We start from the raw sequence: 13,585 nt of genomic DNA on the forward strand, positions 1-13,585 counted from the left end.
CGTTTATTCTTCCAGCCCAGCTCCAGTTCCAGACGCAAGGCGTAGCGGTTCGTTCGTTGGAGGACATTACTAGAGGACAACCAGCATGACAGTCCGACAGACCAGCAGTGCGTTGTGCAGCTGCATGCTACGAGCTGGAAATAGCAGTTCTGGCGGCCGGACTGCCCGTGCGCGCTCTCAAGCTCAGCGGGCTCTGTTGCACTCCAGCCGAGTTGACCGGCTCGAGCAGGTCTCCTCTGGGTCTTCAGAATCTGCTCCTATATCGCCTTCGAAACACAGCACAGCCTCCGAACAGCATTCTACTGAAGCAACTCCAGGATCACAGGCGGTAGAGCCGAGAATTTTTGCGTCTCTTTTGCTTTCTCGGCCGCCGTTCCTCACACGAACCCCAACCTCCTTTGAGTCGGCAATCTTCGACTACAACGCCAAGCTGCATCGCTTACTCGCTCAGCCTTTCCCAAAGGATTTCTATTTCAAGAAAGGGAGTGCTGCTGAGGGTAAATTCGACGAGCTTGAAGCAGAACGACAGAGGACGAGCTCCTTTCCTTCTTCGCATTCTTCCGAAACTGCCAAAGACACAGCGGGCAAAGGCAAAGAGAAGCGTCAGGAAGCTGCGGCTTCATCTGTCGCACGTACAGATGCTGCAGATGAGGTCGTATATGGAGCATCAGCGGAAAATGCGCCGGATAAGGAGCTTTATGCTGTCCTCCCTCGTCGGACCGCAGCAGACGAGGCGAATGACGTGAAGAGTCTGGAAAGGCAGGGCGAGCGAACCCTTTACCTGGTGGTCAAGGCTGCCGGACAGAAAGGATGGCGCTTCCCCGCTGATGAGGTGGACCGATCGGCGTCGCCAGCAGAAGCAGACTCCGAGCAAGGCGGGGCGGATCCTAAAGACAGCTTACATCACGCGGCACCGAGAGCTGTGCGCAAGTTGCTTGGCAATGAAATGGACATCTGGATGGTCACCAACGCGCCGGTCGGATTACTCAAGAATGGAGACCGAGAAAAGGTGAGAGAGGACAACCTCGATGTCGGTATTCTTTTCGAAGTGGACATGCACTAAGGCTTTGCTTTGCAGACATACTTTTTACCTGCGCACATACTGGCGGGCAATGCTGAGCAGGACAAGAATGTCGATTTTGGGTGGCTCACAAAGGAAGAAATCGAAGAGGGATTGGTTGAGGGCTCAGAGGAGGACAAGAGCTACTGGAAGACGGTTGGCAAGCTTCTCACGCGATAATCGCAATACATGCTGTGCGTAGCGACTATGTTTGCTCTTTTGAAATACGATACGCAGACTTTCCGCGCTGTGATACAGACGGCATTGCTCGATCAAATCTTCATGCCTGCGTCCTCGTCTTCACTCTCTTTGACTTGCGAGCGTGGGAGCGGCATCTCCTCGCGGCTGCTGGTGAATAGCTCTGCCCACTTTGGGAAGACACGCTTGTAAAGCGGCAGCAGAACGGTGTCCATCTGCGAGATAGGGCCATCAAAGTGGGCCTTCATGTACCCGTGCGTACCCAATGGCTCGCGAATGTGGCCCGTCTTGCCGTGCTTTGTGTGCAGCATGATCGGCTTGAAGTAGCGCACGTCGTCCGCATTGAAGAACATGAAGCGAATTGTGGCGGTCTTCTTGTGAACCTTGTAAGGGTGTCCGGTCAAGAAAATACGCTTGGCGTTGATTCGAGTCGGCTGGGCACCCAAGAGACTGCCCATACCGACGAGGTGAGGTGTCTGCCGCGCGCCCACGCCACGCTGGTCGTGGCCACACTCTCCAGCTGCAAAGTCGCGTTCGCGGAAAAGGACGGCAGGGGCGTTCGAGCCGCCGAAAGTGATTGGCGCATACACCGTCGCAACGGATCCGCTAATACCTTGCGCAAGATAACGCTCGAATTTGTGAGCGCCGTTGCTGCGCTTACCGGAGCCGAGTGTGTTTTGCGAGTAAATTGGGTTCACTCGGAATCGCCGAGGGCCCAAGCAAAGCACAAGTGGATCCTGTCATGAGTTGAGTGCGCCGAGTCCACAATCGAGTTAGTCACAAGTAATTACCTTTCGCAAGCCGACACATGGGCTCACCTTGGACCGCACAGGCTCTTCGTATTCGGTGTTGCGAGTGACAGTCATATGCAGCACGCTCTTCTTGTGCTCGTGACGAAGCAAGCCGAAGACGACAAACGGCACCTGTTGGCCTTCCTGCAGCTCCGGTAGTTCTCCCGCTCCTCTGGCTTGTGCGCGCACGGCCGCTTCCCTTGGCACATCTTCGATCCAGAGGCACACACGAACGCCAGGCTGCACACCTTCGACCAATGCAGCTGCCTCTACACGACGCGCCGTCCTGCCATAGTTGTCGAATTGGTAGATGCGACCGTAGTCCCGCGGCAGATCTTCGTACGGGTCCCATGGGCTGGTGCGGAACGACTTGAGCCCACGATACCTAGCGAAACGCTGACGCGCGGGAATGTCCATAGGTGTGTCGACTTCATCTGGGAACTCGGCGTCCTCGCGCTCTTCCTTTTCACGCTGGCGGCGTTCCTGATAAGCCTCCCATGCAGCGCGTTCCTCGTCTTCGTCGTAGTCGTCTTCTTCCATCCCTACGTCCGACAGGGCAGCATCTGTAGACTCGACTTGAACGCTTGTGCTCGGCTTCATGGATGATGCAGGACCAATAGCTGGCGCTGAGATCGCCTCCGCGCCATGCTCTCCATCTTCCTCCACATGGGCCTCGTCCTTGTCCTCGTCGTCCTCGTCATCTTCGTCGTCCTCTTCGTCACTTTCGATGATCCAGGCAGCCTTCCATTTTTCGCTCGGCGCACTCTCTCCTTTGAGCTTCGGCGCTCCACCTGTAGAAGCCTTGTACTTTGCGATCGATCTAGGGGTGATGCCTGGCACAGCTGGCGGCAACAAAGATGCGTCTGAGACGCCCTCTTGAGCGGCACCAGTAGCAGATGCAATCTCCTCCTCCGTGGGCCAGGTCTGCTCATTGGCCATGTCATCCACTTCATTAGTGCTGCGCATGTCATCGGCGTACTCATCGTCCCGCTCATCCAGCACGTCTCCCCCTTCAAGCGGCTTCTCCTCCCCCTCGCTCGGCTCCACTTCACCACTTGCCATCTCTGCGTCCATTCCGTCGGTACTTGAAAGCTGCTCCTTTTTGCCATTTCGCCGTGGATACCGAGCAGCTGTGGAGGGTGGAGCATACGTAATTTTGCTGAACCGGAAATCGCCGAAATCAGGAATATGAACGAGGCGATTGGCGCTCATCGGTGTACCGCGAACCCATCCTTCGATTTTGAGAGTCCCTTTTGCATCACTGCCAGAGGCGGCATCTGGTGAAGGCACCCACTCTGCACCTTCTGAGACCGTCCAAGCCCTGAAGTCTCGCCATGCCACGCGCCTGGGTGTGCTAGTAGCAAGTGTGCGTATCAGCGCGCTGCGCTCTGCCCGGTCGTCCAAGGAATGGACCTTTTCCACCTCGGGCGCAAAATATTGTGCGAAGCTGAGCAAGCTCTTGCGCGTTTCGTTGACTGCGCGCTGTACAGGGCCTGCTTTCTTGCTTCCCCCGACACCGATGTTGCCTTGAGGGTTCAAGGTCGACACAGCGATGAGAACGCTCGGCAGTCCTTGCGCTTGCAGGGCGCGCAGACAGAGTTCGCCCCATGAGCCCGGCTCGATCGACTTGGTGGATGACAAGACGCAAAGCACAAAGTCTGCGCACTTGCAGGCGTCAAGCGTCGCCCATAGCGCACCATACGGTAGAGGCAAAAATTGGATCGTCTGTCTGAACCGCGTCGCTTCGATCTCTGAGAAGGCGTCGCCGCGCTGTCGAGCTTCTGAGCTGCTCCGTCCAGGCACCGGCTTGATACCACCTTCCTCGCCCTCCTCTTCAATCATCCGCACGGCATCCCATGCAACTCCCCCTGCCAAGTCGATCACAGCGCAGATACGAGGCGCGCCGCCACCAGAAGCGGCTGTGCCTTTGCCAAGGCCGAGTGTTCCCGCGAGAGAGGACCCTGCGCCAACACCAAAAATGCGCGTCGATTCGACGAGTGCAGCACGTTTGGATTGTTGCGTTTGCTTTGCTAGATTGCGACGGGCCTGCCGGGCCCCTTGTGGTGTAGCTGCTATGCCCAGCGGCGAAGCCTTGTGCACTCTGGGCTGCGTGCCTTCTTGCCGACCTGCAGAAGCCATGGGGAACGGGCATCCAGGCGTGAGTGGTAACTCCAAGGTTTGCGGCCATGCTTGCATTTAACCATCTTCCGACTCACCCTTTGCAGCAGTCTTGATGCTGCCCTTGGTCGCATGCCTCGACTTGAACGCCTTGTTGGTCTGCGACAGCTGGGAGCGATGATGATGTTGCTGCGGCGCGTTGCCGCCCTTTCCGCCAGCCATACTCCGAGTTGAAAGCCTACGCAGCTCGGTTCAAAACGACAGAGCTGCAGTTCGCGTCCTATACGAAGCTCTTGCCTTGCTTCCGTTCTCAGCTGAATGTCCTTCACAGCTCCATCGGACAGAGCATAAGGATAACTCCAGTAGAACGCAGTTGCAGCATCAGCAACCATCGCAAAACTGGAGGCATGCAGACACCGACAATCACAAAAAATTTGGAGCTTCCGTCTCTGGCAGCCAAGCGACACTCGGCCGAGAGAATAGGCGCGCATTCGGTGTGACGCGCATTGGCGACCTGTCGGTCTGGAGGGCGGAATAAGGTGGCGGTGACCTAAGCATTGCCAAAACGGACTTCAACAGGTGTTCCCGGATTTTCTGAGCATATCCCCCGGAATATTTGTCACGAAAGCCCTCCGAAGACTATGTAGGGCACTGAAACCCTGTTCAACGCTCCCATCCATCTGGCAATGTCTTCCACATCTGATTGATCTCGTTCTGGGTCTTACCACTGATGCTCGTTTCAGTCTTGTGTCGTACACGAGAGGCCAAGTCTTCATCGCATCTCTTCAAGCCTCTCTCGTCCTCCACATGAAAAAGGTGTAAAACCAATCATAGGATGTGCGTTCCTAATGATTACCGTCTGCTATGCGTGTATATTGTGATGCGCTATGCTGCGCCATGAGATCCAATTTCTACCGAGCGTATGAAACCCGTATCATCCTTTCATGCCTATTAGCTAGTGAGCCGCGACCTCAAAGTAAACATTATACGCCTTATGAACGGAAAACTTACAGCTCGGTCCATTGCTCGTGGAAACGACCATGGGGCTGTCCTTCATAGCTTTGCGATTTTTGTGGTCGATCGTCTTTTGTCAGAATCTTGGTGACATGCACAGATGATTTTTTTGGATGAGCGATGAGATGGTGTGAGTGACTCAACGGGATGCGACGATGCTTACAATGTGCTCAAGGGTACCTTGCCGTGACACCAGCCGGGCACAAGTTGCTAATGGACTTGCTGTCCCGTGAAATGAAGAATGTACTTTGAGGCCTGCTGTGTCCCAGCAGGCGGCGAAGCTTTGCCGTGCCTGGACCCGAAGGTGCCGTTTTTTTTGCTGCCCTCCGTCTTGCTCAGAGACATTGGCGGCTACTGCGACTTCTGGGACTTCCTATAGCCAGTCTTCTGCTTGTTCAATTTGTCAGTGTCATCAGTATCTTCTTCGGCTTGTCGCCCGCACCGGACTCTGACTGGGGGCGCTTCCGGGTCGAACGGCGAGTTGGCGAAGTAGACTTTCCAAAGTTCTTCTGCTGCCTGTTGCAGCTGCTATCCTTGCCGCTTCTGGAATCGACATTCACATACCCTTTCTGCTCATCTTGCGTTTCCTTCCTGCTATTCTTGGCTTTGTCTTTGTTGTTTACAAACTGCTTCCGGCTTTGCTACCCTCCTGCTTCTTGTCCTCAGTCTTTTGTTTTCCCTCCTTTCATCTTTTCTCACGCCTTCTTGGGTAAGTATTGCTTCTGTGTGCCGACTTCCTTCTTCGTGTGCGCTTGTCCCTCCTTGGTCCGCCATCCTTGGCCTGTCCATTGCGACAAGTGCTTCTGCGGCTCGTCTTTGTCGCCTTGCCCGTCTTGTGGTCGTCGCCACGCTTGTAGTATTTTTGAACCATCCGCTGCTCCTTGCGAGCCGACCATTGCCTCCGAAGCACTAGCCTTTGAAGACCTTAGACTGTTTAATATTATCTTTCAACTCCTTGCGAAGCTGTAGAGGTGGATACAGAAACAACATGAGTGACTCCCTGGGGGGAGGATCAGGCTGGCTGCTGTGCTGAACCTGACCTCCGGGTCAATGTACTTGTCAGAAGCTGGCATCTCGATCAATGGTGGGTCTTCTGGGTTGTTGACGCGCAAGGCTTTGCCATATCCAGAAACAACTCTGGACGAAGGTTGGCTTTAAAAGAAGCGAAGCGAGAATCACAAGAGGGAAGAACCAAGCGACCCCAAGCCCATCGCTGATCTTTATAAGTGCTGGTCGTATCGGAGCTGTTGCAATCAAATGCTGGGTGCCGTCAGTGATGCATTCTTCCAGCAATACTATTGGAAAAGCAAGGCATAACGCAACGAAGTCTTCCAGCAGCAGCGACCACCTTCCGGAAAGAATGGACCCTGCCGCCGCTGCAAGTCCTGGAAGCGGGACTCGCAAGGCAGCGCTTGACGTGCGATTGCAGGCGCAGGGCTCTCGCACATGCCTTTCAAAGGTCGGGTCATTCACTGAATGTAAACAAGTATCACGGAGACCCATAGGGAATAGCCGAATGCTTCGTCACGTCCCATATCAAGCAAGATCCAGGTAAAGCCTGGCGTATCAAGTTTTATCGCAAATAGGATGGATTGTTATAGGTCGATCAGCGATGGAAGTGATTAAGTCGCCGATGATTCAGCAACCGCAGTGCGGGGATGTGCCAGATATCGGCGAAGTTTTGTGGGAGGCTGTAAAGAAAGCGTCAACTTCCAGGGATCCGACAAAAGCCGATAGCCAAATTAGGTGTTGTGGTGACGTTGTCCCCGGGAATCTCTATCAAACCCGACTAAAGACTGGAAACTTCTTGTTCCCAACACTCCACCGCCACTGTGTAGATTCCTCTCAGACGGAGGTCTTCATAGATCATGCGTCGTTATTCATAGGTATTGACTGCTGAGGTCCCAAGTCGATAGACCATCACACTCTGAGCGCTCGATAAAGCAACTTTTGAACCTTCTTGAAGCAATGGCGAGCCCAACCCTCCTCTCCATCTTCGAGCCACGCAAGGGCTACTCGCCCGTCTCGCCAGCGATCATCATCCCATCAACCTCGGGCAAGCAATCCGACCATGTCATCTTCTCGTACCAGCGCCTTCAGGAGCTTGTTCACGGACTGCAGCTGCAGATTGCCGCTTTCGGGTTCCAATCAGGCCAGACGGTTAGCTCGAGCTTGGTCAATGGAATCGAATTCACGGTCGCTTTTCTGGCGACCGGTGCCGAGCAGTGCGTTGCAGGCTTAACTTCGCATCGTCGCCTGTGGTCACTTCTTGACGTCTTCACTTTTTGAAATTTTGCTCCGTCACGAATGGAATCCGTGACTGTTTTCGCTGCAGGCTGATTGCAGCACCGCTCAACCCTGCCTACTCGAAGGGCGAAGTGCTGTTCTACCTACAGGACACCAAGTCTCAGCTGTTGATTCTCCCGTCTGGCTCTATCTCCTCCAATACTGCAGCAGTCCAGGCGGCACGCGAAATAAATGTTCCTGTCGTAGAAATCACCTACGATGCGTCGGAAAGAAGCATCAAGCTCACAAGAGACAATGGCCAGCAGGTCCCACGTGCAGCTGCAGTTCGAATGCCCTCACCCGACAATACGGCGCTCGTCTTACACACCTCCGGTACGACAGGTAGGCCCAAAGGCGTACCCCTCAACCATCGTAACCTCAGTCGGACCATGTCCAACATCATTGCTACTGTGAGTCGTATCTCTGCTTGCAAGACTTGCGGGGCACACTATTCTAAATCTTAGATGCTTCACTGCGGTCAGTATCGACTCACCCCTAACGACAGAACATACCTTGTGATGCCACTCTTCCACGTCCACGGTCTCCTCTGTGGCCTTCTTGCGACCCTTCTTTCGGGAGGCAGTGCAGTGATACCGCCCAAATTCAGCGCCAATGCGTTCTGGAAGCAGTTCATCGAAGAGCGTTGCAACTGGTACACGGCAGTTCCCACGATCCACCAGATGCTGTTGTCAACAGCAAAGCCCAACCCGCTACCGAGGATCCGCTTCATTCGCTCCTGCTCTTCCTCACTCAGCCCGGCGACGTTTCACGCGATCGAAGAGGCTTTCCAGGCACCTGTGCTAGAGGCGTACGCCATGACCGAGGCAGCGCACCAGATGACGTCGAACCCGTTGCCGCCGGCGAAGCGCAAACCTGGCAGCGTCGGTCTCGGCCAAGGGGTCGAAGTCAAGATTCTGGACCAGACGGGTAAGGAAGTACCGCAAGGGAAGGAAGGCGAGGTGTGCGTGCGTGGGCCAAATGTGACGAGCGGCTACCTAAACAACCCAAAGGCAAATGAGGAGAGCTTTGTCAAGTCGCCCAAGGAGAACGAGGGCTTCTTCCGCACGGGCGACCAGGGAAAGAAGGATGAGCATGGCTACATTGTCCTCACCGGGCGAATCAAGGAGCTTATTAACCGTGCCGGAGAGAAGATCAGCCCGCTCGAGGTGGACGCGGCGCTGCTTGCCGTGCAAGGCGTCGATGAGGCGGTCAGTTTTGCGGTACCGGACAAGACTTACGGTGAGAAGGTTGGCGCGGCGGTTGTTCTAAAGACTGGGGCCAGCATCACGGAGGAAGGCATCAAGCAAGGGCTCAACGGCAAGCTGAGCAAGTTCAAGATTCCAGAGCAGATCTTCATCACTGCGCGCATCCCCAAGACGTGAGTGATAGCCGCTGCAGGCGCTCCGCTGGAGAGACAGACGGTGACATGGTATGTGCTCTGCAACATCAGTGCCACCGGAAAGATTCAGCGACGCAACGTCGCCGCGACTTTCCTGAAGCAAGGCAATGCGAAGTTGTAAAATGTCCCTAATGTCACTTTCTGTGTTCTGTGCATCAACTCCTTGTGGTTGTATGCAGGCATAGAAAATCGGCGAACACTTTTTTGGGTCATCGTCTTGTTCTCATTCGCAACATCTCTTTCTTGTGATACGGGCTAGGTCTGCTCTTCGTGACCGCTTTGATTTGTACACACTGTGAGGCATTAAGAGTCGCTTCGAAGTTCAAATTCTGATAGCGAGGATCGGAATCAGCCGCCGCCTCTGTCATGGGAAGCGTGATTGTGGATGCCTCGCGCTCTGAGGCAGCCAAAGCGGAGGAGCCGGAATATCCTTCGACCACGCCGCACCTTAATGCGTTTGGTTTGCAAGTGCGTTCGACACCATCGGCCGGGCGAGGAGTCTTTGCGACCCGAGATGTGCCAGCAAGGGAGGTTATAGAGATTAGCCCCGTGCTCGTCTTTCCGGCTGACGAGTATGAGCTGCATGGACAGCATACACTGCTCGATAGCTACACCTTCGTTTGGCGCAAGCGCGAAAGGAGTCGGAATGACATGGCGCTCGCGCTAGGTTTGGGTGAGTCACTTGTGCCACTTATAATGCATATTTGCCGCTAGACTGACAGACTTCATCTTTTAGGCTCGCTTTTCAACCACCATCCTACAAGCCCGAACGTCAGCTACACGCTTGACCGAGAGCATAAGTCTATACGCTACATCACCGTCCGATCTGTTGCAGCCGGCGAAGAATTGTGCATCAGCTATGGGGCTGGGAGAATGTGGTGGGAGGGCGAGGGCAACGCCAATTCACAGAAAGCATTCGGAAATGGCCGTCGGCGAGCGAGTGATGCATCTCTTCCGCCAACGGAAGAAACCGAGTGGCAGCGTATGGCTAATTTGGGCCTTGACGAACAGGAAGAAGACGTGCCTGTAGGAGCGTCCAGCCCCCTGCCTCAGACTGGCGTTCGAGACCGGCAGAAAGAAGAAACTGTCCCCAGGCCTGTGATCGAAATCAACGAGGGCTGCCCACTTTGGCGAGTGACGGCGGCTCAAGACCCGATGCGCATTCCTCTCAAGCTAGCCGACGCGTGGGTCATCGACGTCCCGGCTCAGCTCAGCGGAAAAGCGATAGCTTTCACGAGAACACACGCCGCAAAGCTGGGGAAGGAGTCAGCCGAGGCTGGTTGGCTTGCTCTCAGGCATTTGCGCGCAGTTCGGGCAGCCGATGCGCCGGAATCAAAAGCCCTCTCTGATGAAGCTGGAGGCGAAGCAAGTAGAACCGCGAGCGCGGACAATGGGTCGCTCTTGACCGTCCTTTTGTGCTTGAAAAATCCAGGCGCAGAGGAGAAATATGTGCTGGACCTGCTACGAAGATCGGCACCCTTTTTCTCGGAAGACAATGGGCGGCTGCCGCGAGTGGTTAAAGTGCCGACGACATCAGCGCCTTGCAGGCAACGGCTGCCGGAGTGGAATGCCTACTGGCCAGTAAATGTGCGCGGAAATGTGACTAGCACGGACGAGGCTGCAACAGGATCATCACTCAAGATGATCGACCGCGCTGCGGACCGCCGAAGCTGGACGCTCGCTCGACTCGACTGGGTGCGGACTGCTTTCCGACGCTGCGTGCGCCTGGCAGCAGTAGCGAAACAAAAAGGCGAACTCCCGATCGGCGTGCATGTCACGGAAGATTTTGGCGCGAGCGCGCCGGCCTACTTTACACCGTACCTCTTCAGTAGCGACGGTGCAGCAGCTTCGGAGGACGAGCAGAAGGAATCATGGCGAATAGAGGTGGACGCGCATGATGTACGATGCAGCGAGCGCAACCCGCTCAAGCATGGTGTGGTGAATGCCATTCGCAGCGTGGCGGACCTTCGCGTCGCGCGCGAGAAGGCGCGAGAGAATGGACGCTTCTCTTCGAAAGGAGCCAAGACGACGTCTCAGCACAGCGGCACAGGCAGCAGCGACAGAACGCTTGCGGAGGACGACCCTACGCCGCGCCTTGTGAATGGGCAGGACTACCTGCTGACATCGCTGACACTATTCAGCACACACGAGCCCTGTGTGTACTGCACAATGGCCCTCGTTCATTCGCGCGTACGCGCCGTCTACTTCCTCGTGCCCGCTCCCAAAGCGGGTGGGTGCTGCGGTGCGGCGCTTGGCGACAGGGGGGCGTGCGAGGGCATGCTGGACGGTGGTCCATATGCGCTGCAGGAGCAGAGCGGGCTCAACCATCGTTTCGATGTTTGGCGGTGGGTCGGGCCTTGGAGTGAGGTCGGCGTAGAGGATGCAGGCATGCTCGAACTGAATGGCTTGGATCCATGACCCTTATACCTGTTGCTTCTGAATCGCACTATGCTACAGTAAATGCCACTTACTCTATCCTGACTCGCCCATCCAGGCGAGGATTTCTTTTGCCCTCGCTCTGCTCGTCTCCACATCTTGTGCGCTCCCCGCCGCGGGCGCAGACGCAGACGTAGGAGCTGCGACCGAGGTTGTAGCTTGCGCTGCATCCGCGCTCGCCTCCATCGAGAGCGCCATGTCACCGAATGCAAGGTTACTGCTGTTGCTGCCTGCTCCCTGCAATGGCGCTGCCGCAGTGGCTGAAGCTGAAGGCGCAGCATCCGAGGAGTCATTGCCAGGCCCGGAAAGAGTCACTTGCGCATGAGCAGGCGCATCGCGCGCTTGTTTGAGCTCGTTAACCAAGACCTGTGAAAAGAAGAGGGAGTGAGAGGCTCAGGTGTTGGTATTGCGATCTTTCGCGCGTGCGCGGTGAAGTAGCATACTCACTCTTCGTGCGTTGCCTTGAATGCCTTTAAAATACCACCCGAGGAACGGCACATACTCGTCTGGAATCGCCACGCCTCTGCCAGCAGCCTTTGCGCCCTGGGCGGATGAGGCTGAAGATTCATCAGACGCGTTTGCTGTCGATTCGTCTAATGTTTGCGAGGAAGGCGCATTGAGCAAGTGTCGTAAGAGCCAATTCTGCTTAGCCTTATTGAAGCGCCAAGTGCTAACAGTGCCGTTCACGGCCACCTCCGTCTTCTGCTTTTTCCTGCTGCTCTCCTTGTCCGCTTTGCTGCCTCCCGTGTTGCCCCCAACCTCGGCATCCTTGGCGGCAAAAGCAATGACGTACGCTAGCGCGTTCTGCGCGCTGGATGTGACCTGCTCCCCCGGGCCGTCTTCTTCTTCTTCTCCCGCAGCATCAGTCCCGCCTTCTCGTTGCACGAGCTGCGGATCAGAGAATGGGTCGGGGGCGGAGGACAACGGGGGAACGGAAGTATAGGGACGCGAGGCGGGCGCAGACTGCTTTGCTATCGATGAGGACTTTGATGGCGAGGATTTCGACTTGGTCCTTGAAGCGTTCTGTTCTGTATCGGCTGCACACTCAACAACCTGATTGACTCCAGTAGTGGACTTTCGCTTCCGTTTCCTTTTTCGCTTGCTGCTGGTCTCCCCGTCGGCCGTGCTCGTCCCTGCAATATTGATTTGCTTTTGGTCTCCACTCCCGTCGTCTGAGTCCGAGTCGGAGCCATCTTCTTCTTTTTCCTTTGGGATTTTCGGTGCTGGAGGATACAGCTTGTGATCCTCGCCAACGCTTTCCGTATTGCCGCTCTTGCGTTTGCTTCGCTTGCGAGAACGCTTGCTTGCGGACTGTGGCTCTTCTGTGGCGGGCGCGACTGTGTCTCTATCTGCTTCTCCGGCTTGGCCAGGCTCGTTTATTGATGCCACGGCCGGTTCTTCTACGCTTTTACCATTTTCATTTACTTCAGACTTATCCCTGCTGCTGTTACTACTTGCTGCTGCTGCTGCTGAGGCCGCTGGGGCTGTTGGTCCTGCACCATTCGTGCTCACGACCTTGGTGGTGCCGCTCTTCCTGGAACGGTGTCGAGCCATGCTGGCAGCGATGCGGGACGTGTACACGGTCAGGCTTGGTCACACTGTGTGTTGCGTCTTCGGCCTCAAAACGCTATGAATTGGGCTTTGAGGTGTGTTCAGACTCTACCCTTCGCACATTTGAAGCTCTGAAGAGAAAGGTGGCCGATTACTTCACTTCTGCTGTGCGCTTCGACGTGAAACAACTTTCCTTTTTTTCCCGCGTGTCGGGGAAACATCAGATTCGGTGCAAAGAGTGACAACGTTGATTCTACTGAGATACCAGTGGACGTACTCGGATATACCGACAACCCTAATCAGTGTCATCGACTGACCGGATGTATGAGCTATGGGGGCATCTATCTGCTTGCCCGCGGATGATGTGGCTCTTTTCATGTGGCTGTGGCTTTGGACATTGTGATCCCTTCCGCGTGATGTTGGATCTTGCGCGGCGGGCTGGCGCATGCGGAGCAGAATTGCCGGAAAGGCCAGCAGCCAGCAGGCTGATTCTGATTACGTACATAAGTATCGGATCGCTGCCTGGAAGCACTCTTCATCCAGCAGGCGATGTACTGGAAGCAGCACGCGCTCCTGTTGTGGTTGTTATACATGTTGGAATGTGTATGCAATTCACACATCGTGCTTGTGTGGGTGTCGTATCTCGCTGTCTCTTCTCGTAAGGTCAACGAATGGTTGAGAGGCGCGCGGGTGTTGTGTTGTGCTCCCTCACTCTTGTTCTGGTCTGGTGGC

At 55.5% G+C, this 13,585-nt stretch overlaps 6 protein-coding genes across 6 annotated transcripts; 3 read left to right on the forward strand and 3 right to left on the reverse strand.

Moving 5' to 3' along the window:
- The first annotated feature begins 23 nt into the window (after window positions 1-23).
- On the forward strand, window positions 24-1,329 carry K437DRAFT_253990 (uncharacterized protein). Its single transcript, XM_013389971.1, has 2 exons — window positions 24-1,009; window positions 1,079-1,329. Exons 1-2 carry the CDS (start codon window positions 86-88, stop codon window positions 1,238-1,240), a joined length of 1,086 nt encoding a protein of 361 aa, XP_013245425.1. The 5' UTR covers window positions 24-85; the 3' UTR covers window positions 1,241-1,329.
- Window positions 1,181-4,510, reverse strand: K437DRAFT_289860 (DUF663-domain-containing protein). Its single transcript, XM_013389972.1, has 3 exons — window positions 4,266-4,510; window positions 2,077-4,175; window positions 1,181-1,995 (listed from the first exon to the last, which is right to left on the reverse strand). Exons 1-3 carry the CDS (start codon window positions 4,387-4,389, stop codon window positions 1,333-1,335), a joined length of 2,886 nt encoding a protein of 961 aa, XP_013245426.1. The 5' UTR covers window positions 4,390-4,510; the 3' UTR covers window positions 1,181-1,332.
- A 1,648-nt stretch (window positions 4,511-6,158) lies between these two features.
- K437DRAFT_173333 (uncharacterized protein) lies at window positions 6,159-6,733 on the reverse strand. Its single transcript, XM_013389973.1, has one exon. The coding sequence runs from the start codon at window positions 6,682-6,684 to the stop codon at window positions 6,241-6,243; it is 444 nt and encodes a 147-aa protein (XP_013245427.1). The 5' UTR covers window positions 6,685-6,733; the 3' UTR covers window positions 6,159-6,240.
- A 292-nt stretch (window positions 6,734-7,025) lies between these two features.
- Window positions 7,026-9,118, forward strand: K437DRAFT_231927 (putative PCS60-AMP-binding protein, peroxisomal). The gene is made up of 4 exons (XM_013389974.1): window positions 7,026-7,406; window positions 7,517-7,877; window positions 7,950-8,845; window positions 8,918-9,118. The coding sequence occupies exons 1-4, from the start codon at window positions 7,150-7,152 to the stop codon at window positions 8,985-8,987; spliced, it is 1,584 nt and encodes a 527-aa protein (XP_013245428.1). The 5' UTR covers window positions 7,026-7,149; the 3' UTR covers window positions 8,988-9,118.
- A 33-nt stretch (window positions 9,119-9,151) lies between these two features.
- Window positions 9,152-11,329, forward strand: K437DRAFT_272295 (uncharacterized protein). The gene is made up of 2 exons (XM_013389975.1): window positions 9,152-9,539; window positions 9,603-11,329. The coding sequence occupies exons 1-2, from the start codon at window positions 9,233-9,235 to the stop codon at window positions 11,282-11,284; spliced, it is 1,989 nt and encodes a 662-aa protein (XP_013245429.1). The 5' UTR covers window positions 9,152-9,232; the 3' UTR covers window positions 11,285-11,329.
- On the reverse strand, window positions 11,050-12,990 carry K437DRAFT_253995 (uncharacterized protein). The gene is made up of 2 exons (XM_013389976.1): window positions 11,750-12,990; window positions 11,050-11,668 (listed from the first exon to the last, which is right to left on the reverse strand). The coding sequence occupies exons 1-2, from the start codon at window positions 12,854-12,856 to the stop codon at window positions 11,339-11,341; spliced, it is 1,437 nt and encodes a 478-aa protein (XP_013245430.1). The 5' UTR covers window positions 12,857-12,990; the 3' UTR covers window positions 11,050-11,338.
- Between the last annotated feature and the right edge of the window lie 595 nt (window positions 12,991-13,585).

Source organism: Tilletiaria anomala (assembly GCF_000711695.1).
Source record: "Tilletiaria anomala UBC 951 chromosome Unknown K437scaffold_8, whole genome shotgun sequence".
In the NCBI taxonomy this organism is placed as follows: Eukaryota; Fungi; Basidiomycota; class Exobasidiomycetes; order Georgefischeriales; family Tilletiariaceae; genus Tilletiaria; species Tilletiaria anomala.